The sequence below is a fragment of the Candoia aspera genome, chromosome 4 (assembly GCF_035149785.1).
Source record: "Candoia aspera isolate rCanAsp1 chromosome 4, rCanAsp1.hap2, whole genome shotgun sequence".
NCBI lineage: Eukaryota > Metazoa > Chordata > Lepidosauria > Squamata > Boidae > Candoia > Candoia aspera.
In genome coordinates this window covers 61,199,276-61,223,939 of record NC_086156.1, presented here as the reverse complement: position 1 = coordinate 61,223,939, position 24,664 = coordinate 61,199,276, and the positions used below count along the sequence as shown (strand labels likewise).

Genomic DNA, 24,664 nt, shown 5'->3' with positions numbered 1-24,664 from the left:
ACCCTCCCAAATGTCTTGGGCTGTAAAGGTGACGGGGGAGAAATGTACTTTCAGACTTGCAAGATTCTGTAATCTAACATAATAAACTAGTTCATCTGGGTATGCTTCTGTCTGGACTACCATGCAAGGCTGACACAGTACCACACGATGCCTTTGCCATTATCATTAAAATTATCATCCACCTCCAGCCTCTTCCTATATTGCTGTTGCCCAGTATAGATGCCTGCTTGCTTTAGCTGGGCAGGAGGGCCCTGGATGACCCTGTTGGATTATAAACTCTTAGAATATACCACTGGTGTCTTCGCTCATTTCTCCCATGAAGACCCTCTGGCCACAATGAGGCAGCATAACTGAATTTGCAAGGGGTGGGCAGAGATAGCCTTGTTCTTATACTTTGTGTTTGGGGATCTTGTTAGATTAGATACTGCACTGTGGTTTATATACGGCTACTTTTGAAGATGACCTGGAAGCTGTAGCCCGCATAGAATGTACCCATTATGCTGCAGTCTGGAACGTCTTGCAGAGACAACACTGGTTCTAAAGAAACTGCACTAAAGGCCTATATTGTCCCAGTTAGAGTTCCAAGCTTTAGTAGCAACATTTAAGACTGTGGTGTGGTACAAATATCAAAGAATATTAATAACTAGTGGGAGGGTTGAGAAAAGGAAATGGAACAGATTCAGCATATGTATACAGGTGCCCATAGCTATACAAGAAGAAAACAAGATGTTGTCCTCTGCTTGCCTGTGAGGTGCAGAATATAACCATGCCGCAACCAACTTTCATCAGTCTTCAGTTATAAAATACATTGCTGGAAAAATGTATTTCAGCTGGGTGAGAGCAAGATCACTTGAAAGAAACTAAGACTATTACCCTGTAATTTAAACCACTGAGCTGCTGAGCTTGCCGATCCGAAGGTCCGCAGTTTGAATCCGCATGACAGGGTAAGCTCCCGTTGCTAGTACCAGCTCCTGCCAACCTATCAGTTCGAAAACATGCATATGTGAATAGATTAATAGGTGCCACTTTGGCAGGTAACGGCATTCCTTTCAGTCACGCCTGCCACGTGACTACGGAAGTGTCTACGGACAAACTCCGGCTCTTCAGCTTTGAAACGGAGATGATCACCGCCCCCTAGAGTCCAACAGGACTGGACTTAATGTCAAGGGAAACCTTTACCTTTACTAAACTCCACTGAACTACATAGGATTTACTTCTGAGCAGATCTGTGGGATTGTACAGAAAGGACTTGCCATTCCAGATCGCTTATTCAATTAATTTAAACATACTGAGACGTTCCCCGTCAAGATCTGCGCTGTTGCGTCCTTTCCCTGCGGAAAGTGAGACCTATTCATAGCTAATCACCATTAGCTGAGGCACACCCTTATCAACAAAAACAGGTCGGGGTAAGAGACACAACGTTCTAGAGTGTGCAGCAAAGACGTAAACCTTGTAATGCAGCATGCGAGCCATTGCTTTCCGTCGCCGACGAGAGGGGGAAGCGAATGGTTTGCACCTGCGTGGGAGCCGCAATCGAACGCTCCACGCTAGGCGGGGCCGCCCTGCAATTAGCCGCCAGGGCCAGTTCGCCGCCGCTTCGTTCCAGTTCCCCCGCCCCACCCCCTTTCCTTCGTCCGCCGTTGTGACGCGGGGCGTTCGAGGTCGGCGACTAACGAATTTGTTGGCGCCCGCGTGAGAAAAAGAAGAGGGGGAGGGCGGGCACGCACCCAGCCCCGCAGCATTTGTTGGCATGCGGGGATGCGGCGCCGAGGACTGCGGAGAAGACGCGACTTCTCCTCTGCCTCCTGGAGTTTCAATGCCCCCTGGCTTGCTCTGGCATTGTCCCTATTGCAGGGACACCCCTTAGGTAAAAGAGCGCGGCAACTACACTACTTCAATTAGGAAGAGGAAGGGTAGAGGAGGGCTTCCCAGCCGCCGCCCTTAGGATCATAATGCGCTTCTTTGCCCTCCCTCCGGCGTATTCGCGGCGTAATTCGCTAGGAAAGTTCCCCGAGCACGCTGCAAGTTGGAAGATTGTGGTTGGTCGCTGTTCTTTGGCGGGACGGAGGAGTATAACTCCAGCAAGCAAACCAGGAGTGATTCGCGTGGGAAAGCCTATATGCTAACTGGGCAGTTGGCAACCTGTCTTTTCCAATCCATGCCTTCTGGGCTAGCGTATGGTCTCTGTATGAATGACCCGGTTTTTGCTAAGTGTCCTTTTTTGACTTCCAGGAGAGTTTTGTCTTTGGGCTCCTGTATAGTTGAAAGGTAAAATCTACAAATTAGGTTGCCTTTCGGAAGTAATTTTTTGGAACTAGTTTAGAAGCTTCCTGCATAAATTGTACTCACTGAGTTGAATAGTACATAAAGTGCTAAATCCCACGATGTTTCACTCATAGACTTTCTCAGTCAGACAATCCTGTTATTTAGGATTAAAAAAAAAAAAATTTGGTGGATTATTTTGTCCAATCTTGATTTAGACATCCTTCTGAGTAACTGAAAAATAGTATTTTCTTTCTATTTCATAAGTGAAAACTACTTTTCTTAAAGAGAAGATAATTTACAGAAGGAACTTAAAATGTTTTGGGGACAAGTCCCATAGTTCCTCACAGTGATTATTGATTTTCAAAGCTTTTAAACCAGCGATTTATGCAATGTTCTGAGAAGCTGGTGGACTTGTATTCCTTTAAATGCTGGTGACCTGCTCACTGATGAGTCTTTTTTTGTTCAGGCACCTCTATCTGGATTGGCAGCATAACCTTTTGGGAAACCTGATTGATCCACTTCCATAATATTTATCATAGTATTGTAATATATGTATTTATGTATATATGTATATAGTATAGTATACAGGAGTGGATCTATCTGAGTGTCAAAGATATCCCCAGCTATTTCTACTAACTGGAAAAGTACAGTACTTTCTTTTCTGAAAAACATGGAAAATACCCATGGGCTCTCATTGTTATGTTAGATTTTCCCAATCTCTGTTATGTTTCACATAATTCAATGGCATGGAGATTTCAACGTTATATATCTACTATTCACCCCCACTCCCAAAATAATGTGTCAGGAACAATAATGCACCAGGTATCTTTAAATAAATTACAGTCATTTTTGGCACTAGATCTAAATATACAGACTTTGCATTGCTTTCTAGTTTTCTGCTTAAACTCTATTCTTTTCAGCAAACTAGTTTTGGGAATGTATGTGTGTGTTAGATGTTGCTGTTACTAAAGATTTGGATATAAAATGGCTGTGTTCAGCTGTAAGCCACAGATCTGCTGTTAGATATTTATGCCACCTTCTGTCTACTCCTACCATAATTAAGTTGGGAATTGTTTCCTATTTTCTCTTGTAATTTTCTGATATAATATGAAAGCAAAATGAAACTCAAGAATAAAGATATTTGGAATAAATATTACTTTTGGAAATAGACAAACAAGATAACATGTATTTCAAGACTCAAGACTTTTCAACCAAAGGATCCCAAAATGCATTTTAGCAAATGTATTAATAGTAGTTGAGGGAGCAAAATAAATGGATTTCATTTTTATCTGAGAAGGGATATTGTGTTGGGATCTATTTATTTTCCTGCATTTATAATCCAAAAACAGTTCTGGAAAAATTGAAAACGTTTAGAATTAATTTATTATATTTCTGGAGAGCCAGTTTGGCCTAGTGGTTAAGTCAACAAGGTAGAAACCAGGAGACCTTGAGTTCTAGTCCTGCCTTAGGCATGAAAGCTGGCTGGGAGACCTTGGACCTCAGCCCTAGAAAGGAGGCAATAGCAGGCCGCTTCTGAAATCTTGCCAAGAAAATTGCAGGGACTAATCCAGGCAGTCACAGATTGAATGGCAGGAAAAAAAAATACATATATTTCTACTTACTTCAGTATTAGTGGTTGAAGAGCTCCATCTTGTGGCTATGTATTGCAGTTATTTTCTGTTCAGAAACGTGTAGCTTAAAGCTTAGAAATAAGAGCACAAGATTAAACATACCTTTAACTGAATAGCAAAGTCCAAATGGGAAAAGAGATTATTTAATTATATAAAATGCTGTTTTCTGGTTTACTGTTCAAAAGTAAAATCCAAAAATGATACTGTATATGTTGGTTTTTGTTTTGTTAACTTAATAAAATGGAATATATGGTTCATCACAGACAAGCTGAAACAAAAGACCAGAAAGCAGAAATTATATTAACTCTTTTTTGAGCTTTAGATTGGGATAATACTAGCTTTAGAGATGTATAAGTTAAGAACTTTTGCAAGTTTTTAACCAGATTGAAATTAAAATTGCCTCCATAGTGGGTATGATATATAGTATATTCTAAGCCTTGCTTAGTGGTAAGCATAGGTGAGATACTTGGCCATGATTGCTATGCCTGATAACACAAAAATAATGACCAGCTGAAGTTTACTGGTTCTCTCCATGTCAGCTGACATGTAGTGGCTAATCAGGCAGTTCCCCTTTGGTTTTTGTTTTGGTTTGGTTTTAGGCTTACAGCCATCTCAGCAGTAGTATATTTAGTTCACAGAAATAGGAACAACAGATATTCATGGCTGGAGTAGGCACATTTTGGGCTTTTTGTGCCTCTCCTCTGAGCCTGGAAACTGCATAGGTAGTCAGGATAATACAGTCCAGGTTTGGATGATGTACATGTTTTTGGCTCATAAGAAACCTGTGATGAGCCACAGATAAAACTCTGGTGATGTTGCTTTCCTTAACCATAATTGAAGCTGTATTATGGGTTTTATATGTCGCATATATAACCATGCTGTGGCTTAGCATATGTTAACCATGTTGATTAGTAGGGCTAAAATTTTAAATAAAAGTTATGTGACAGTCTTACATACCCATGTACTGAAGGTTAACGTAATTGAAACCAATGAGTCTTCTGAGCAGTCATTTATAGGACTGTACAAAGGATAACTTGCTCTCTTCTAGAACGTAATTCTTTCAGTTGTTATAAGCTCATGCTTGTGATAGCAATAATAATGTCTATTCAGTTTCTCTTCTATTGGCCTCCTTTTATTATCTTCAGTATCTTCAAGCATCAGGGGCTTCTCTAATGATTTTTTTTTTTATCCTAGCATTTTTCCTGTAGGTGCAGGGTTTGCTTTTTTGGATCAACCAAATGTTGATTGGTTGATCCAAATTCGGTTGCAACAGGAATTGACTGACTGGCTTGTTGCCTGAGCCTGACATAGTGGGCTGAGAGAGGGTGACTGGCCCAAAGTCACCTAGCCAGCTTTCGTGCCTAAGGTGGCACTAGAACTAACAGTCTCCTGGTTTCTAACCTGGTGCCTTCAAGAATCTAAGCTTTAGATTGTTATGGCTTCCGGGGAGCAGTCTCATTTTATTTTACTTAGTGTTTAATTATTTGTTTTTGCAGGTATTCAGCAATTTTTCTCCACCCCATTCAAAGGCATCAGCCTTTTTTTTTTTTTTTTGCTCTGTCTGATGATCCATCTTTTACAGCCATGCTTTACAAAGAAAAAACTATAGCCTTGACACTGCATAACTTTGCTGTTGGTGTGAAATTTAATATTTTGTCTCGGTCTGTCATTGTATTTCTCCCAAATAGTGGATATCTAGGTTACCTTTTCAGTCCCTTGCCACTGCCATGTTTTTCATTACTGGCTTACAAACTGCATATGTGCAGTTGTACAATTTATGGTTTCTTTCCCAGTAGGTGTTTGCCTTTTTTGTCATTTATCATTCCAATCTTTGCATAAAAGCTTCCCTTGATTTCTGTAATTTTCTTTTTAAAAAACTTTTGTCCTTCCCATTCTATTTTATCCACAATTTCTTTCCATTGCTTATTTAAATTTAACTTCTTGTATGTTTGTGCTCTTTTCTGAAACTCAGCATTTAGTGGAACCATTTTTCCTCTCTTAGATGCCTTTTGCTTACACCTTTCTTCACCTCTTCTCATGTGCCTGACCTGTTGTTTTTCTTTTTTTTCCCCCTTACAGAGCAGAGATATTGGAGAGAGAGAGATTACAAGAGTAAGCAGGCACACAATGGGGAATACACATTGAAAGCAATGAAGTGGTGCTGGCAGCCCAGAGTGTGCTACGCAAACAGCCCGGGGTGTTCCCCATTGTGTGCCTGATTACTCTCTTGTAATCCATTCTTGCTAATTATACCAGTGCCAGGTTGAGCATTCCAAAGGGTGATGGAGTAGAGAAAAGGAAAGCACAGTTGTGATAATGTGATTTCCAACTTAGTGACTGCTTCACTTAATGACAACTTTGGCTGCTAAGCGAGGACTACCTATATATATTTGTGCCTTTGAGTCAGTGTTGACTCCTGGTGACTGCCTTACAAGTCCCTGCAGTTTTATTTGCAAGATTTCAGAAGTGGTTTGCCACTGCCTTCTTCCTGAAAGTGCCCACGGTCACCGAGCTGGCTGTGTGCCTAAGGCAGCATTAGAACTCACAGTCTCCTGATTTCTAGCCTGATGCCCTAACCGCTACACCAAACTGGCTCTCTTACCCTTAGAATCAAGATTAAATTAAAAGGTTTAAGAGAATAAGAAAGGCTTTTGCCTTGTATGAAAAGAACAGTAGACTGCTGCCAGATCTCATGTTAACAAGTTTTCCCCAGTCGTTTAACATGCTGGTGTGGGGTTCCAGGACTTAACATCTGCTGGATATGAAGTTGAGAAAGTTAACTTGAACCTTTTTCTATTTACCACCAGTCTTCTCCAAGAATATTACATTTGTTTAAACTGGGAGTATAAATGGCCCCACATCATGTTTTGTTGCATTCCATTAATACAACTTTGTTTACATAATCGTTCGAAGTTTCATGGTTGATGAAGTTATGCGTTAGCATTTTCATCACATATTCATCCTGTTAGGCTAGGAGCAAGTGCCCATAGGTTGCATATAGCCAATACTGCTTTAGTTAACAGTTTAAACAGCAAAGATGCCCATCAGTTGGCATAGCGATTGTGCTCTTCTGCAGCTATCATATCTTCACTTGGGAATTAATAACTAGACAGTGCTTTATCCTGAATTTTTCAGAGGGATTAATGCATAAATAGAAAATTAACTATTTTGCAAATTAGTAAATGAGGACTGATAAGAACGTTGAAGAAAATCTGGACATGGATATGTTCTGCTCTGGCCCTACTGGTGTTATTTTTTTTTTTTTGAGTTTGGCCATCAAGATAACACAAGATCAAACACAGAATTTGGATTAAAATGCTTCCAATTTATGACTGATTTACCAAGCTTGTGGCTTTTTCAAAAGAATAATGATAAAATCAGAAATCAGTTATCAAAATAGGAAAATAACTCAAGATATTACTATTTTGTTACCTAATATTAAACCAGCATTTTCTGATTTGAATATACAGTGGAATGCTTGCCCTATGCAAGTCTAGTTCTTTACATGAAATCTAACATGTTGGGGACAGGAAAGGAGAACTGAAGATTTCCAGCATTTATCCAGAACTTCTTAAACTATATACTGTGTGTGTGTGTGTATGAATTTTATTAAGTTTAGAACAAAGATAAAAACTACAAAAGCCAAAAGCTACAAAAAAGAAAAAAAACTAAAAAAGTGAGAAAACCTAAGATGAAAAAAGATTTTTAAAGAGATTACATAAAGAGGTGACTTCCGACTTTTAACAGCAAGAATATACAATTTCCCATAATCTATGTTAAACCAAAACCACATTATTGCTATAAATCATTCCATTAGCATATTATAAAGAATGCAATTGCTCCCTCCCCTTATGCTAAAAGAAAAGAAAATATATAAACCACCTGAACAACCTCCCCCCCAAAAAACAACACTTATTTAATTACTTCCTCCGTACCACTATTCTATACATTTCTGTCTGCTATAATAAAGATCAAACTAAAAAAAAAAATTCTCTTAATGCTACAGTTATTACAGTCTTAATCATATTAAACCTAAAACCAGACATTTATTATTTAACTTATTGATCTCAATCCACATCCTTAAAGAAGAATAACATCAAAGAATAGCATAAAACAAACCTTAAAAGCAATCCAAATAAATATTCTCAAACCCTAACATAAACCAAAACATTCACGTATTTCCAAAATACACACAGGACATTTTTCACAGAAAGCTCAGACTGCCCAACTGCCCCCCCCCCAGTACTCCAACCTCTCAGCAGAAAACCTCCCATAGATGATAAATCACCTCCTTTCCACAACATTCCATCAAAATGGCAACACTTATAGTTTGCAATTTGATTTCTTCCAAACATCTTCTATTTCTTCCAAACATCTTCTAACATTTCGACAAAAACCTTGCTCTCGCTGTTAATAGAAACCTTTGTACTGTTGTTGCTATCTTCAAATCCTTCCACAATGTCCCCAGCCAGATGCCACATTTCAAAGCTGATATTTTCAACGATGTCCAAAATACCTTGTATAATAACTTGGGAAGAGTTGGAGAGAATCTGTTTAAGAACTTGATAGAACTCTAAGAAGGTCTGCTTGAAATGTTCCACGTCTCACGCAGTAAATTACGGTGCTCCCTTAAGTACTTAGTCAGGGAAAGTAGAATGTAATGGAAAGTTTCCGGAACTGTTTACGTAAATAAAAGGCTGACAAGACACAGTTCCCCAGGGCAGCAGAAAACTGAAGATTCAAAACAGTAGATTCAGTGTGTAGGAAAATTTAAAATCTTCAAATTCAGTAGAGAAATAATAACAGGGAGACAAATGCTTACTTTCAATCCTCATCAATAGTTGGATGGAAACAAGCCAAAACTTTAAAAAATATATTTTTAAAAGTTAATTCCAAAAATAATGATGAGCACCAAGAGAGATCACTTCTCCTTGCTGTAAAAAGCCTCTGTTAGGCTATATAAACTTAAAAGAAAATATAAATTGGATGATTTAGAAATGGGATGGCTGGTCTTAGTGTCTCTTTAAAGCTACAGCGCAGCTTGGAAATGGTGACATCCCAGCCTCCTGGCATCTCTCACCAGATTAGTGCTAAACCTGTTTGCGATCCTATGGCTGTAAGGCGATGTTCAGGAGTACAAATGGGATGATTCTGAGTGATTTTCTATCCATGAAAACACTCCACAGCTTCAGGAAAAGCCTGCCTGAGCCCAAATAAACTGCGTTGTCAGATCTGCCTGTGGAGCCTACAAGCACAGCTGTTGAGACCACCATGTTCGCACCGGAAGTCAAACTATATTTTTAAAGCTTTGGATTATTGTTTGAACATGGGCATTTCATCCTGTATTGTTGCAATCATTTAGCTGTGCTTGTTTCAATCTCTTCTTTTTTCTCTGATTAGGCAAAAATCATTCATGTCTAGTTATATTGGTAAGATTTGAATTTTATGCTATTTTCTCCTCTTGTTGACAGTTCATTCTTCTGCCAGAATAGATCCTAGTACACTGAAAGTTGTAGGATCAACGAATTTACCAGGTACATAGTAAATGCTATACATTCTTTCAAACTAGTCTGAAATTTTGGAGAGGTTTTCAACATTAGCTGTATTCAGATGATCGTATTTTGTCTTAAACTGAAATACACAGTTCGTGCCTCATGAATGTTAATGCCACTCCTTTACTCTTTTTCATTATTTCCTGTGAGAAGTGAAACAAATTAAGAAACCACAGTTCCTATTAAACTTGAATCAACAAACTGTGGTTAATGATTAATCTAAAGATGTTACAATATAAAACCATGATTTATAGTTGGTTTCTTTTCCTGGATTGCTTGGAAGCATTAACCATAGTTAATACAGTTAATAGTTCCTGGATCTCCAGTCAGCTGTAAGAAGAAATCTATAGCTAAAAATGTGGCTTCTGACTTGTCTACCATTCTCATAGGAGAATGGAATGTAAGCAAAGGACATAATTTTTGTTTAAGTCCATGTTTATTGATGTAGTATTTGATGATTAAGATGGAATAACTGAAAAGATAACTTTCCTAGTTATAACAAAGACATCCTAGCATCTGAAAGACTTAACATATGTATTCTGGTATTTATGCTAGTTAAGTCTCTTTCTTGAAATCCTGAATACTTAGCAGCTACAGAACTACTTACAAGCAAATCTCTTTGAAGTTAGTTGGATTTACTTCTGAGTAAACATAAGCGTGCTATAATGTAGTTGCAAAAATGTTTTTAGAACACTAGAAGAACCCTAATTTTAACTACAATTAGACTTGTAGTTGAAGAAGGCAAGTTACATATTTTTTACATGCAGGTAGTCCTCGCTTACCAACCAGAATTGGGACCGGCAACCCAGTTGCTAAGCTCTGCAGTTGCTAAGCGAAACTTCATGTGACCGTGCTGGACTTATGACCTCACTTCCATCGTTAAGTGAATCACTGTGGTCGTTAAGCGAGACATCATTTAACCGCAACTTGTGATTTCACTTCCACGTTCTCCATTAATTGTGCTTGTTGGAAGCCGGTTGTGAAGCTTGCAAATAGTGATCACGTGACTGCAGAACACTGTGACGGTCATAAACGTGTGTCGGTTGCAAAGCATCCAAATAGACACTGCAGCGGTCGTAATGTGAGGCTTGGTCGCAAAGCTGTTTTTTCCCTACCATTGTTACTTCAGACAGTCGCTAAACAAGGCACTCGGTAAGCGAGGACTACCTGTACAGCTGGGTTTTTTTTTAAATGGTTAACCTGAATAATATTACATAGTGGATAAATAAGTTTGATGTTAGTTTTTTAAAACTCATGGTTACTTTCAGTATTTAATTTTTAAAGTTATTCCTATGATTTTTTTAAAAAGTACATCTATATATACAGTGACCATATTTTCTTGGAAAAAATAAAGGACAAACCTGAAAAAGAGCCAGATCTGAAAGAGGTTCATAAGGATTAAAAAAATGTAATTGTTTATGTTTTAACCTTGCTTTACAAAGGAATATTCAAGAGCAAAACCAAGAAAATAAAGAGATAAATAAATAAATGTAAAGGAAAATGTTCTGAAATAAAGGGCTGTCCATAATAAAGGCTGTATGGTCACTGCATCTACATATAACCTTCAATGATGCCTGCATAGCATTGGTCCAGTTGTTCCTTATATGGGCCATGGTTTACATGTGTTGTTAGTCATGTGCAGGTATTCTGGGAAGTTAAAAGTATCTCTGTAACAGGATACTAAACATTACACATGAGAATAAATAAATCTGGAACATAGTATTTTTCTGTTTTTAGCATAGTTTTCATAATTGTTAATTTAAATACATTTTATTTGTAATGTACTTTCTTTTAACAAGTATTAATTAAATTATATTTTCAGTCAAAGTTTATGTCAGGCAGCATCATAACAGTCCACATATTCTGTGTTTAACAAATCATCTGAGAAATTCAGAATTGATCGATCCAATATTTGAGTGGCATGGACCAAGCGGTGATTTGGTTACAGGTATTTTCTTCCACTACTACATAATAATGTTTCCCAATCCTAAAACAAGGATGGAATCTCAGATTATATGTACACTCTTGTATATTAACTACATCTAAGTAGTTTAATTTAATTTTAATTACAATTAAATGTAGATAAACCAAAGTAATTGTTTTTAACAATTTTGTTTTTGTCTTTGCCCTACAATACTTAAGTTTTGAAGTTCAGCCCCAGTGATTTCATTCAAAGAATAGATGCAGCCCTTGGGCTAAAAAGGTGGTGCTCTCCTATTTAAGTAGGGGAGAAAGTTATCATTCACATAGAGAGCATTTAACTTTGGCTATATGATATTGCTAGGTCACACCTGTGCATCAACTTAAATAATTATATCTCATCTTAATGAAAGAGTGAGACTTTTATGCATGCAACCCATTGTCTGCTCTTTTTATCGTCTGATTTAATTAGATCAAGTATCAACTAGGTGCCTGTTTTGTCTTTCTGGTAGGTTAGAATCTTGACTCATTCACAGCAATAAAAAACTGTAAATGAGTAAAATGCTCATTTGTATATGATTATCAAGATACATAAATGTAAGATGTAAGTATATTTAGAAATTATATAGTGAGACCCAGTAAGGTTCTGGACTTGAGTCTCAGGTTGTATTCTACCTTCACCCACAGAAGCTCACTGGTAACTTTGGGCCAGTCATTCTCTCTCAGTCAGCCTATCCAGGGGATAGACTATCTTAATAAACAGTTCTGCATCTCATTGCACAGGAACAGTTACTCTAATCCTAGTTTGAAATGATCTCATAATTTCAAGGGATGAGTTCTAAAATCCCTACTATCAAACACCATTTTACTTTCCGGTAGATTAAGAATATGTGCAGATAATACATTGTGCAGATGATATATGTTATGTTGTGTGTGTGTACATGTGTATACACCCACAGCCTCATGGTTGACAAGGAAGCTATGTCTTCTTGACAGGTCAAGTTTATTATAATTATACTGTACCAAACTACTATTACAACAGTAATACTGTGTCTGTTAGCTGATGCCAGGAAACATGGTGTATGGTTTGATCAGTATCCCAACAGAATTCCTAATTCAATAATGAACTTTCAATACAAGATACTCTAAAGTGACATATGGATAGGGAGTCTGAAGAGAGAGAAAGGTGGAACACTTCTGCAGAGTACAAAAATACCCCTTTCTCAGATCTCTGATCTGTTTGGGTGTCAAGAGTTATATCCAGGATTCTGCAATAAATCTCTCTTTATAAGTTCAAACTGCACTGAAGAACTCTTGTGGAAATGGTGGGGGCAAGACTCAGATAAGTAGCTTTTATTGCAAATACTAATAACCTAAGTAATGCTGAAGATCAGCTCCTGCGGGGTCTAAGAATCCAGTTCCATGTGCATGTATGTTCCAAGATTTAAATTCTGAGCTCCTGCCATTTTGTCACAATGGACTGCTTAATAGCATTTGTGCTGTATTTACCTATTGCTTATATCTGGCCGCGGCCTCCTTGTTTCCCGATTTGGCAGTTACCGGCCTCACAGTCTGGTTTCTCCTTAATTCGCATCTGAGTTACATGTACCAGATTGGTCTCTTTATCCATAACAATTCATGGATTGGGGAGATCTCACTACATTTAATTATATGACCTTTAATCACAGCGCTATCAGAAGCATTGGTAAGATCAATAAAAATTTTTGAGTAATGGAGGAACAGGAGATCTAAAGAACAGGGTTGGCATAATTTGTCTAGCTTTGTTTCTACTTGGAAACCATTTTTGGACTTTTTGCTTGAAACTGAAAAAAAATGAAGTCTTGATTTTATGATTTGGCAATTAGGAGTTTATAAGAATATAGAAATGTATACTATAGTTAAAAATAGAGTAAGAGGTTATTGCAGCAAATGTCACCGTGGAAGGATTTCATTGTGTTTCTTGGGCAGGATAACTGGACAGGAAGTTTTGCTCACTTCTCCACATTCGTATTGCTATTCAGCCGTATGTGGTCTGAAAATAAGTCCAGATGCTGGATTCAAGGCATTGTGGACCAGAAACAGTAAAAATGTAGCCCTTTGATTTTTTTTTCCCCAGATAGGAGATAGTGTGAGATTAGATATGAACCTGAGAAGTGGACAGAGCAGTGTCTGGGCTGCAAATGACTTGATTGGCTGACAACTGTCTGTGTTCAGCTATTGGCTGAAAAGGACAAGTGCTGATTGGTTGGTAGTTCTAGCATGTAAACAAGACCTGTCAGCATCTGGAATGGTTTAGAACAGAGGATACTGTCAGATTCCTTTTTTTCTTTTTATAGTAATTTTATTAAAGATTACAATTACAACAGTAAAACTAATACAAACTAAAAAAAAATCTTTTATTGGAAAGTGAAGGATTTTCAAATGGAAAGATTAGGTTAGGAAGTCCTAAAATATGCCAGCTTGGGCATTTTATTTCTGAATTGAAATATTTTTTAAAAAAAATAATTTTATTAGATTTTTAAAATAAAGAGATAAAAACTAACAAGAACTAATAACTGAGATAGAAAATAGAGGAGAGAAAAAAGTAAAGAATGAAAAAGAAAAAAAAAGTGTAGGAAAATGAAAGAAAAAGAAATACAAAGAATTTGGTCTAGCGGTTAAGGCACCAGGCTAGAATCCAGGAAACGGTGAGTTCTAGTCCCACCTTAGGCCAGCTGGGTGACTTTGGGCCAGTCTTCCTCTCTCAGCCCAGGTCACCTCACAGGGTTGTTGTTGTGGGGAAAAGAGGAGGAGGAAGGAGTATTAGTTACGTTCCCCACCTTGAGTTATTTATAAAAATAATAAAGGCAGGATTAAAAAATCTAAAAAAAAAGTTGAAATTCCCACTGTGTTATAATCTCAAAGAAATTGTTGTTGTTGTTTTTATTTCCATTGCTGGCACAATCCAAAGGGCTCACTATCAACCTATAAAGAAATAAATGGTCCAGTTCTTTCATTCTACTTTTATTTGGTATGGATTTACCCAGAATTAAATATTTATCTCTTAGAGACTTATTTCTGTGTACCCTTGCATTCAGAAGTTAGGTAGCTAGTGACATGGGAAGTTGTTTGGCTGTCAACACTATTTTGCCTTAGTACAGTAATGGCTTTATTGTAGTTTTTAAATTAGCTGTGATTCACCACAAAGCATTCAAAAGTTAATTATAAAATACTGTGAATGAGATATGTGCTGAGCCTTTGTCTCAGTTTGGGCTGGCATTTATAGAACTGATATTGTTTTACCTTAGGACATTTTTCTCTTAGGCTTTGTCAGAGATGACAATAAGAATACAGTGTTCAGATGCCTGACAACTGATAGAGCTGTGTGTGAATATAATATATTGCCAAAGAAGCTTTAATAATATATAGTGATAATGGAGACAATAACTGAGCAGAAATAAAAAATAATTTAGAGTAATTTTATTTCTATACACTTCTGCTACCAATGAAGATCCCTTTTTAATTCTCTCTCTCATTATGCTAGTCTGGTTGTGTTGATTCCTGAACCGATCAGTTCTGGCTGGTTCTGCTGATCTTTTTAAAAAATGTTTTTGGGGAGTATTGTTTAGTCCAGCCTTGGGCAAAAAGCCAGCTTGGTGACCTTGGGCCAGTTACACTTTCTCAGCCCTAGGAAGCAGGCATGGCAAACCACTTCTGAAAATCTTGCCAAGAAAACTGCAGCAACTTGCCCAGGCAGTTTCCAAGAATCTGACACGATTGAACAGATTAAAAATAGTATTTTGAAAAAGATAGATATATAGATATCTATGTAACTAAAGTATATCTATGTTTGCGTGTGTGATATGTGTGTGAGAGAAATATGAAATATTAGGAATGTAGAAATATTAGGATCTAATTCCATAGTAATATGTACATACGTAATTTTACTAAAAGGATAATAAAATATGTGGTTGTGATATGTTTTAGGATCAAGATTAAATAATTGAAATATGTAGTTGCTATAGTTTAAGATTCCTTGTTCTAAAAAACAAAATGTATTCTACCTTTTCAAAACAGGAAATGAATCTGTGACAATATCACCAACAGGAACTCTTCTATTCCGACATTTCAAATCTTATATGAGTGGAATTTACACATGTTCCCTAGTGTTTAAGCCTACTACTGAGCAAGAAGAAAAAAGCTATTTAATCAAATATGTTATTTATGGTAAGATAAATAACACTCCTTTTTTGTTTTCCAATTTTTAGTTGGTTTGTCAAAATTATATCGTAAAATTCACTGCATAGTTAAACATGTTGCTGCATTTGATCTGTAGTCAACTATATCAGAACAATTGGTATTTAAATATCTTTGGTATAGAATATATACATAAGATTATAGATTTTACTCTAGTTTTTTTCTTCTTTCAAAAATGTGGCAAAAATGCTAATTTAGAAAGTAGAAAAATAACATTTGATTTATAGCTCAAATATTAGAGGTAAGCAGAATGTTCCAGCTTAAGGTCATGTTTCAAGTATTTGGAGTTTGGAGCAAAAATGAATTCCAGAATTTTATCTCAGGCTTCAAATAAAATATCCTGTGATCTAGAGTTTTCTCTCAAGATTAGATCAATGAGGAGTACTTTGTTCTGTATTTGCAAAGGTTTCAGTGTCCTGCAGTTGGTTTTATTACAATATTCCTTGAAGCCTGGAGCCTTAAAATATGCATAGTTTCGATCCCTGCTACCATTGGCTGGAGATAGTTAAACACATTTCAGATACTGAGAACCATTTTGGAGATGTGAAAAATACTGCTGCCTGCCTGATAAAATATTTCCTCTGAGGTAGTTTGAGTTTATGCATTGTGTTCAATGTGTGTTGTGCTGTTCCCCTCCACCCGTTTTTTTGCGGGGGGGAGTGGTAGGTTGGCCAATAGCTGGCATTCACAGTTCCTGTATCTACTTCTGTGGTTCTAGAAAGAAAAACAAGGAAGGCGGGCCTAGTTTCAAGTTGCCATTATTCCATATGGCAGAACATGCAGAAAGTTTTGAGTTTTTCATTAGGACTAAAGCTGCTTGAAACATTCTGACAGAACAGAATGTTTAGTTCTTTAGTTGATTAATTCTAAGTCTGGAACAAAATTTGGGCTTTGTTTGTTTGTTTCATGTATATATTTCATGTATACAATATTGCATAGTAATATAAACATAGTGTATCCTAAAACTACCTTTCTTTAAAATAATATTGTCTTCCCTTTGGAGTATTACTTGAAAAACATTTTCATTCTATACTAGAGAATTAAGAAATCACTGCCAAAGTTTGTACTATGGTTGGATTCAGATAAAATGATCTTAGTCAATAAACCATAGTGTGAATAAGTTATATGCCTGCATATTTCCTCTTTAAGCTGCCCCTCCCCAAAACCTTGCAGGTTATTGTCATTGAGGCATATTTGAAACACCTGAAATTACAGTTTCCTATTACATCAGGACAGCTAAGTTAGTTTAATCCCTCTTCTTAGAGTTTCAGATTTTAGTTAGTAAAGAAGAATTAAATTGTAGTTTATATCAGCCCCGCTAGGTAGATGAGACCAAGAAATCAACTCCACAGGAAGGCTAAAGCTACTTTTATTGAGATTGACTATAATAACAAAGTTATGCAAGTCTGATTGTATGGTACCTCTTCCCCCTTATACTCCAGTGAATTAGTGGGCCGTCTGTCTGAGCCACTTCTAAACATTATCTGGACATTGTGGACTTAGAAAATGTTTTATCCCTTGTCACCTTAACCTCAGAACTTGCATATCTCTGTCAAGGTCATCTTTCTTACTCAGTACAGTTTCTGAGTTGGGATAGAAGTGGAAATTCCAGTTTAAATAAACCATAAAGTGGATGCTATATGTATCATGGAAAGGCAAAAATTAGATTCCAACAAGGCATAAGTCTTAATACTGTTGTGCCTTGATCACGATATAATATGATTTATTTTTACTAGGGTTTTTTTTCTATTTATGTATGGGTTAAATTGGTCCAACTAATAGAACTGTTCCCTTTGTTTTAGTTAAATGTTACTGAGTCCTAATTATTTTAAAATAATATAACAGTGATTGTTAATTAATGGTGCTAAAAAGTATCTAAATTCCTCCGAAACATTTAATTCTTTATCTGTTAGGATTGGGTTAGTCTCAGACAGTAATATTTAGCCTGGCAACACTTTCCTTCTTATTTTCCATATGCCATAGGGGCCTTCTTTGTTATGTAAAGATTGTTTCTTGAACTTGAGTCTTGCTTTGGGCAATTCATTACCTTAGACATATTAGTCGATATTATTATAGATATTGGAATGAAATTAAGGTCTAGTATAATGGAACAACTCAACAGATCTAACTCCTTGGGAATTTAGAGCATCCATGCTCATTGATCCTTTTTCTTAAAAGGAATTTTGTGAGAGTAGTGGCAGTGTTTAATCTCTTCTACTCTTCTAAACATTGCTTAGAGGAAATACCAATAACCATAGATCAGTTAAGTCAGGCATTATTTATCTTATTCTCCAGTGTCTATGAAAATGCCTGAATGTGCTGTTATAAAAATTGGAACACTAGAGGGAACTGAAGATTATAATTAAAGGAGAAGAACACTCAAACTCGATTTACAAATACAGAACAAAACAAAATATTTTAACGTTGGACATACTGAAGGATATTTTTGAACAATGGACCCAGAAATTAATTTTAAGAGTGTCTGCCTCTATAGATAGACTGTGTCTAAAAGACGTTATGGAAGAGGAACTAGTTCTACCTGACAAGATTGAGACTGAGTTGAAAGTGGATTTAAAAATGATAGGCCACAAGAATGACATGGAAAAAGATGTTAAACTGGACATACAAGAAACCAGCTGATGTCTTAATAATTAAAAGGGATTTACAAACAACAAACCAAGAGAGTGACCTGGATAATTTTGCTGTATTGGATTTACAAAAGGGGCTTGTTAAAGCTTTGAAGAATTTTGTGAGAAGGGACAAAGAAAAATGAAAAGAAATCAAGTTCTAGGACATTATTTGAAGGGACTAAAGATTAAGATTGTTAGAAGCAAAAGGAAAGAATATAAAGTTGGTTTATTTGATCAAGATTAAAATAGATATGTTGTTATTTCTGGTAACCCTTAATGGACTTTTGCTGAGATCAGGACTGAAATGGTGATGCTTTATGGATTTGTTTATAGATAAGAGATGGGATAAGGGAAGAAGAGATCACTTCCCCTCTTTAGGGAGAGATGGGTAAAAACAAAATTTGAATAATAAATAAATAAATAAATAAATAAATTTGTTTTATTTTAGGAGGAGGTGATAAGTTACTAAAATTGTTTATACTTGTGATGAAGGGGGAGTTCTTTATATATTTTTCTTTTTTCTTTCTCTTTCTCTTTTTCCCTTTTTTCTTTCTTTTCTGCACTTTCTAGTCTTTCTTTTTCTATTTTTTCTGTTTGTATTAGTTTTTACTGTTGTAATTATAATACACACACACACACACACACACACACAAAGGCTAGAAATAATGCCTGAATGTGCTGTTGTTTGTAGTTATATTATCTATATTTGCCTCTTTTCTCCATTTTTGTTTAAAAATAATGGTCTAGTTTTAATGGGGTATGCTACCATTAATCTACATTAATGTGGAAATCCTGCTCTCCTGAGCACTTTTTGAGCTGTATGAATCTTTTCCTGTGAAAATATGAATTACTTTTACATCACAGCTTTCCACCAAGGTGGCAAAATCCTTCTTTTTTATCTTTACAGCATGCCTTTGAGGAAGATAGTGAGTTTTAGTATCTGGCCTCCTACAATATCACCTATTGTACTTGCATGGCTAAATGCATTTTTCAGTCTTGATCTCTGTACTCTTAAGCCAATGTTTTAATTAGTATACAATCCATGATAATCAAAAACAGACTAAGAAAATTAAGTGTATAGACCTCAACTTTAACACTGCATGAGTTCTTTGTGATCAGGAAATCTTTATTCTTGTGATTCTTGAAAAATGAACAATATTTTAACAGAAGTTGGATAAAAATTTATCTGCTGTTCAGAAGAAAAAGATCCCACAGGAGAATGCTAACTACTTAAGTGGATCTAAAGTAGCTGCTTGGATCCTGAGTGTAATATTCTAGGGAGATGGTATTTCCTCTCCTTTGGTGCAATTAATTCTTGTTTTAAAAAGTAATTACTGCAGTAGCTTTACATCTTAAACAGCGGTTTAAAATTTTACTTTGATACCTTGCTTTTTTTTTTTTTAAAAAGTTTGAATCTAAAGTTGTGGGGTTTTTTTTCCCACAGCTTATTCTGATCCTAGCTTTTACTATGAGTTTACAGCACGATATCATTCAGCTCCCTGCAATAGTATCTATAATAGTTCTTTTGAAAAGAAGTTGCTTCAGATACTGGCCAAGCTTGTCATGGAGTTAGCCTGTGAGGTGTCATTGCAGAAGTCTGAATGCCATCATGTAAAAATGCAGAGAGCTGGAATGCAAAATGAGATCTTTTTTACTTTTAAAGGTAAGACTAGTTTGAAGAGTTGTTCATGGATACATTTTTTTCATGATATATTGAAAATATTTTGTCCCATTTATTGAAGGTGTATCTGACAGAGGTTATATAAAAAGTAATTTGAGATGTTAGTTAATACTGTGTACTTGAATAATTTTGATAACCTGCTGATTCAGTAAATGACCAGATCATTTTAATTATACATTAAAGAAGTACATTATGATTCAAATGTATAATAAATGATTTATCAGCAGAGCAGTTTTCTTCGATTTTATTTGCCATTGTACAGTAGATACTTGCAATAATAAAGCATAATTCTGTACTACTGAGTAATAGAATGCTAGTTCTCCAAAATGTTGATGTATGTAGCAGGAAATGAACATATACAGGAAATATACATGCACAGATTTACCATTGACCATATTGGAAACACAGCTTTCTAGATACAAGCTGCTAACATAAGCTATAATTGAAATTGAATGCCAAATATCAGAAATGAGAAAGACTTACAATCATATTTATTGTGGCACAAGCTTCTGTGTATTGGAGTTCATCAAATGTGTAAAGTTGGAAGGTTTCATGTACATGTAGGCAAGTGGGTAAATACACATTGCAAAGAGTATAGTCTTTGACAACCTGGAGATGAAATTCAAGTGATCCTCATTATTTGCAGGGCTTCCATTCAAGTCTAATAACCGCAGATAAGACCTTGAAAAAATATACTTGACCCATCTGGAAAATCTTACCATTTTGTGCATTTATACGATACACACCGAAAACATCCAAAAAGTCATTCTTCAAACAGAATCATTCTCCAAAAACAATGGGTGTGTGGATTATGAGATTCATATTTACCAAGCACAGATATGCAAAACTACCCACAGTTTTGGATAAGACAATGATGGCAAATGTGATTATTCACATAAGCAGTAAGGCTTGTGAATTGTGTAGGCTTGTATGTTTTATTTACTTAACGTATAGACTTCATATACCTACACATTCCCTTGGTCTTTCAGTCCCAGTCTTACTCCTTAATTCCACATCAAGTCAGATCATTGGTCTGTTTAGTCCAGTGCTGTGTGCTGTTACAGATTTTGGACACAAGACTTTCCAAGGCTGTTGCTTTTAAATAGAGATCCTGATATTCAACCTAAAAACGGTGTCTAACTTACATATTTTAGGTCTGAGGTTGAATACATCACACACTTGTAAAATACATTGTTCATTGCATGATTTATATATATGCTGAGGATAAAAGTAAAATTTGGTGAAGCAGCATACTTTTCAATTATATGTGTAAGAGGATTTTAAAAATACATTAAATACATTATGTGATTATTTAAAAGTTTGCTTTTAAATGGATAACATAATGGCTGAGAACACGGTGACCTTGGCAGATCTCAGAAACTTAAGCAGCATGGACCAAGTTAGTACTTAGATAAAGGACAATCAGGAAATCCAAGGTGGAAGAGTAAACTGAGTTGTTGAAAAAAATACTTGGAAGATGGCATTAGCATACTACTTATGCAGTGTTGCCAAGAAAATGACATGGATGTCTAGTCAGCAGGAGCTGAAATTGATTCAAAGGAGTCTTTTATCTTTTAAATGAATAAAGTTAATTTCCTTTGGAAAACAATATTTATGCTGTACAGTGTGTACAGTTTCTCCTTGTAAAGCTGAACACTTTTTACAGTTTCTTCTCTAGAAGCAGTAAAAGGCAAAACTGTGTGTCAGAGCAGTGTATGCGATGTAACAAGAAGATTACGAAAGGTAATATAAATCCACCAGAAAAGAAATGAAGTTCACAAGAATGTACTTACTCTTTCTTCTTGTTTATCTTTCAAAAAGTAAATGAATAGCTTTAATATTCTTTTTCCATAAGTAGTTAGGTAAGGTTGACTTAAAAAGAGTGAGAATGTAGTTTATTACCAAGGAATATGGGATGGAACAAGAGAGGTTCATGCAGGAAGTTCAGCTCTCTTGGGTTTTGTCAAATTAAATCAACTAATGACAACACTAAGCATTAAACCTCATTTCAAATACAGTGATCAGTTTGCAAAATTATTAAACTTTGTTTCAACCTGGTGATGGTTCTGCATACAGCACATTGCTTTCTTCTGTAAAAATGGGTGGGCATCATTCATAAAAGAAAATAGAAAACACTGCATTAGGATATTAACTCTCCTTTCTTCATCTATATTTACTTCTTTCAATAAAGGTAGAAATGGATGACAATAGCAAGGGCAGAAAGTTATGGAAAGCCAGCCAGGGATCTCTTCACTCCCTTAGGGTCTCCAGCTGAGATGGTATGCTTATATCAGTGCTGTGTGGTAGCTGACCACAGTTTAGCAAGGCACCCAAGAAGGGCTATGTTGTCATTGATTCTTTGCACTGAAGTTGCAATCCTGGTGAGTGAACACTTCCCTGTAAGCAATCCAGATTCTTTACTTTTCATTAGCAAGGCAGGGAGTGGAATAAGCACCCATCTGAGAAGGCTGCAAAACAAGTTATAATTTAGGCAGTATTTCCTTACTCATTATAAGGCTATTACTCCTACTAAGCCATGACAATTCTTTCCTATTGCTAACAGGTCAGGGAAGGGAGCCTTCAGAATGGAAAACAGAGTCCAGTAGTTTGGATGGAAGGAATACTTACAGCTTTGGTATCTTTTTGGCCCCAAACCAGGAAAAACATCATAGCAAAACTGAATAGAAGCCCTTACCAGTGTAGAACAATTACCACAAGGATTATCTTAACTGGGAAAAAGGATAGCAGTGTTTAGAAGACTAAAGTTTTCTTATTTGTGAGAGTGGGAAAATCTTTCCATTGTCAATAGAGATCACTTATCCCTGGAAAAGGGAAAAAGGAAGAAATGTAAATATCCTTCCAGGAAAAGAGCTAAATGTAAGCCTAAAAGAGTATGTTCATTCAGCTTCCTAATGGCTGCTGCTTTTTTGTTATGTGCTGCCCAGAGTACATGGTTTGAGTTGGGTGACCATGTATAAATAAATAATCCATCTCCTTCTAGACCAGCCTTTCTCAACCTTTTGACCCTGGAAGAACCCTTGAAATATTTTCCAGGCCTCAGGGAACCTCAAATATAGGCCAGAAGTTACAAAAATACTATATTTGTTTCATGGGTAGGTCTGTATATATGCATTAACAGTGTTGTTAAACTAAGAGTATGAAACTTACGTTTTTAATGTGAAGTTGCCTGAATTTTAAATAATTTTTTAAATAAATTGTGATCTCCCAGGGAACCTAGTGACTTCTTGTGGAACCCTAGGGTTCCGTGGAACCCTGGTTGAGAAACCCTGCTCTAGATACTTTAGGAGCCACTCTTTTATTGAGGCCAGGAGAAAAAAATTCCTGAGGCACAGGAAAGTGTAATGGCTTAAATATATTTTTCATTCAGTTCTTATAAAATATATATATTCATCATCCAAAGGAAAAGAAATTGAAGGAGTAATTGGGAGAAATTTAAAGGCATCCTCTCATTGGAGATGTATATTTAATTATCCTCACTTTTGACCAAGTCTGTAGTTATTTGAATATGAGGCCAAAGAAATTTGGTCCATCAGATTTGATGGTTGGAGCCAAGGTTGATATCTCTCTCTGAACCATCATAAACTTTTACTAGCTTGACATCCAGATGCCTTTAACAGAATCATGGAATTGGAATGGGCCACTTAGGCCATTCACTTCAACCTGCTGCTCATTGTAGGAACCCAAATTAAAACATCACAACATGGCTGTTTAGCCTCTTCTTGAAACAACCAATGATTGGATGTCTACCACCTCTTTAGGCAGTTGTTCCACTGTAAAAATGCTTTACTTAGGAAGTTTTTCTAATATTCTGTGTTTCTAATATCCTACAACTTATATTCAGTATTACACATCCTGCACTCTGGAATGAGAGACGCTAAGTTTTGACTTCTTTTTCTTTTATTAATTTTTTAATTGCTTTTTTTTAGATAACAAAAAAAATACACAAAGATACATACACTGTAAAAAAACAGTGCTTAAAAAGTGGGAAAGGTATAATAGAAAAAATAAAATTATCAAATTTAATATATCATTACAACAGTAAACAGTTACAATTCTATATATATTTAATGCAAATATGATGCAAATATATATATTTCTAATACAATTAAATAACCATCAGGCTTTCCCTAAACTACTATATTTTGTATAAATGAGTCCCATTCATTATATTTATCCATACAAAATCTATGTCTATAGGTGTCCCCTCATAGGTGGCAAGTGTAACCAGGTGGTCTTCAACCCATTGAGTAAATGGAGCCATACATTTATCTTTCCAATGCTGCAATGTCAGTCTTTCAGCCATAGTGAGGGCATGGGGAATCCATTTACACTGTCTTGTCAAATTCCATGTACTAAGTATATAATTCAAAAGAATATTGTCCTCTGAAAATTTTAGCTTTTGTCACACAGTCACATTTATATAATCTACTGCTTTCTCCCAAAACTTAGTAGGTATAGCATATTGTAAGAATGTGCTATATGTAAGAGTATGCTTAGTAAATACGCACAAAGAAGTAAGCTTTATTTATTTTATTTTATTTTTATCCCACCTGTATTATATTTTATAAATAACTGAAGGCGGCTAACATACTAATACTCCTTCCTCCTCCTATTTTCCCCACAACAACAACCCGGTGAGGTGAGTTGGGCTGAGAGAGAGCGACTGGCCCAAGGTTACCCAGCCGGCTTTCATGCCTAAGGCGGGACTACAACTCACAGTCTCCTGGT

The 24,664-nt window shown here is 36.1% G+C and overlaps 1 protein-coding gene across 1 annotated transcript in view; it reads left to right on the top strand.

The window, feature by feature from the left end:
• Positions 1–1,642: 1,642 nt before the first annotated feature.
• The window catches only part of ZPBP (zona pellucida binding protein), a 30,821-nt gene continuing 7,799 nt past the window's right edge, over positions 1,643–24,664 (top strand). The window contains exons 1-6 of the mRNA XM_063301959.1: positions 1,643–1,867; positions 9,368–9,430; positions 11,271–11,396; positions 15,425–15,574; positions 19,679–19,897; positions 21,582–21,658. Coding sequence (XP_063158029.1) covers positions 1,759–1,867; positions 9,368–9,430; positions 11,271–11,396; positions 15,425–15,574; positions 19,679–19,897; positions 21,582–21,658 — 744 coding nt within the window. The 5' untranslated portion in view covers positions 1,643–1,758. The remainder of the gene's footprint in view (positions 1,868–9,367; positions 9,431–11,270; positions 11,397–15,424; positions 15,575–19,678; positions 19,898–21,581; positions 21,659–24,664) is intronic.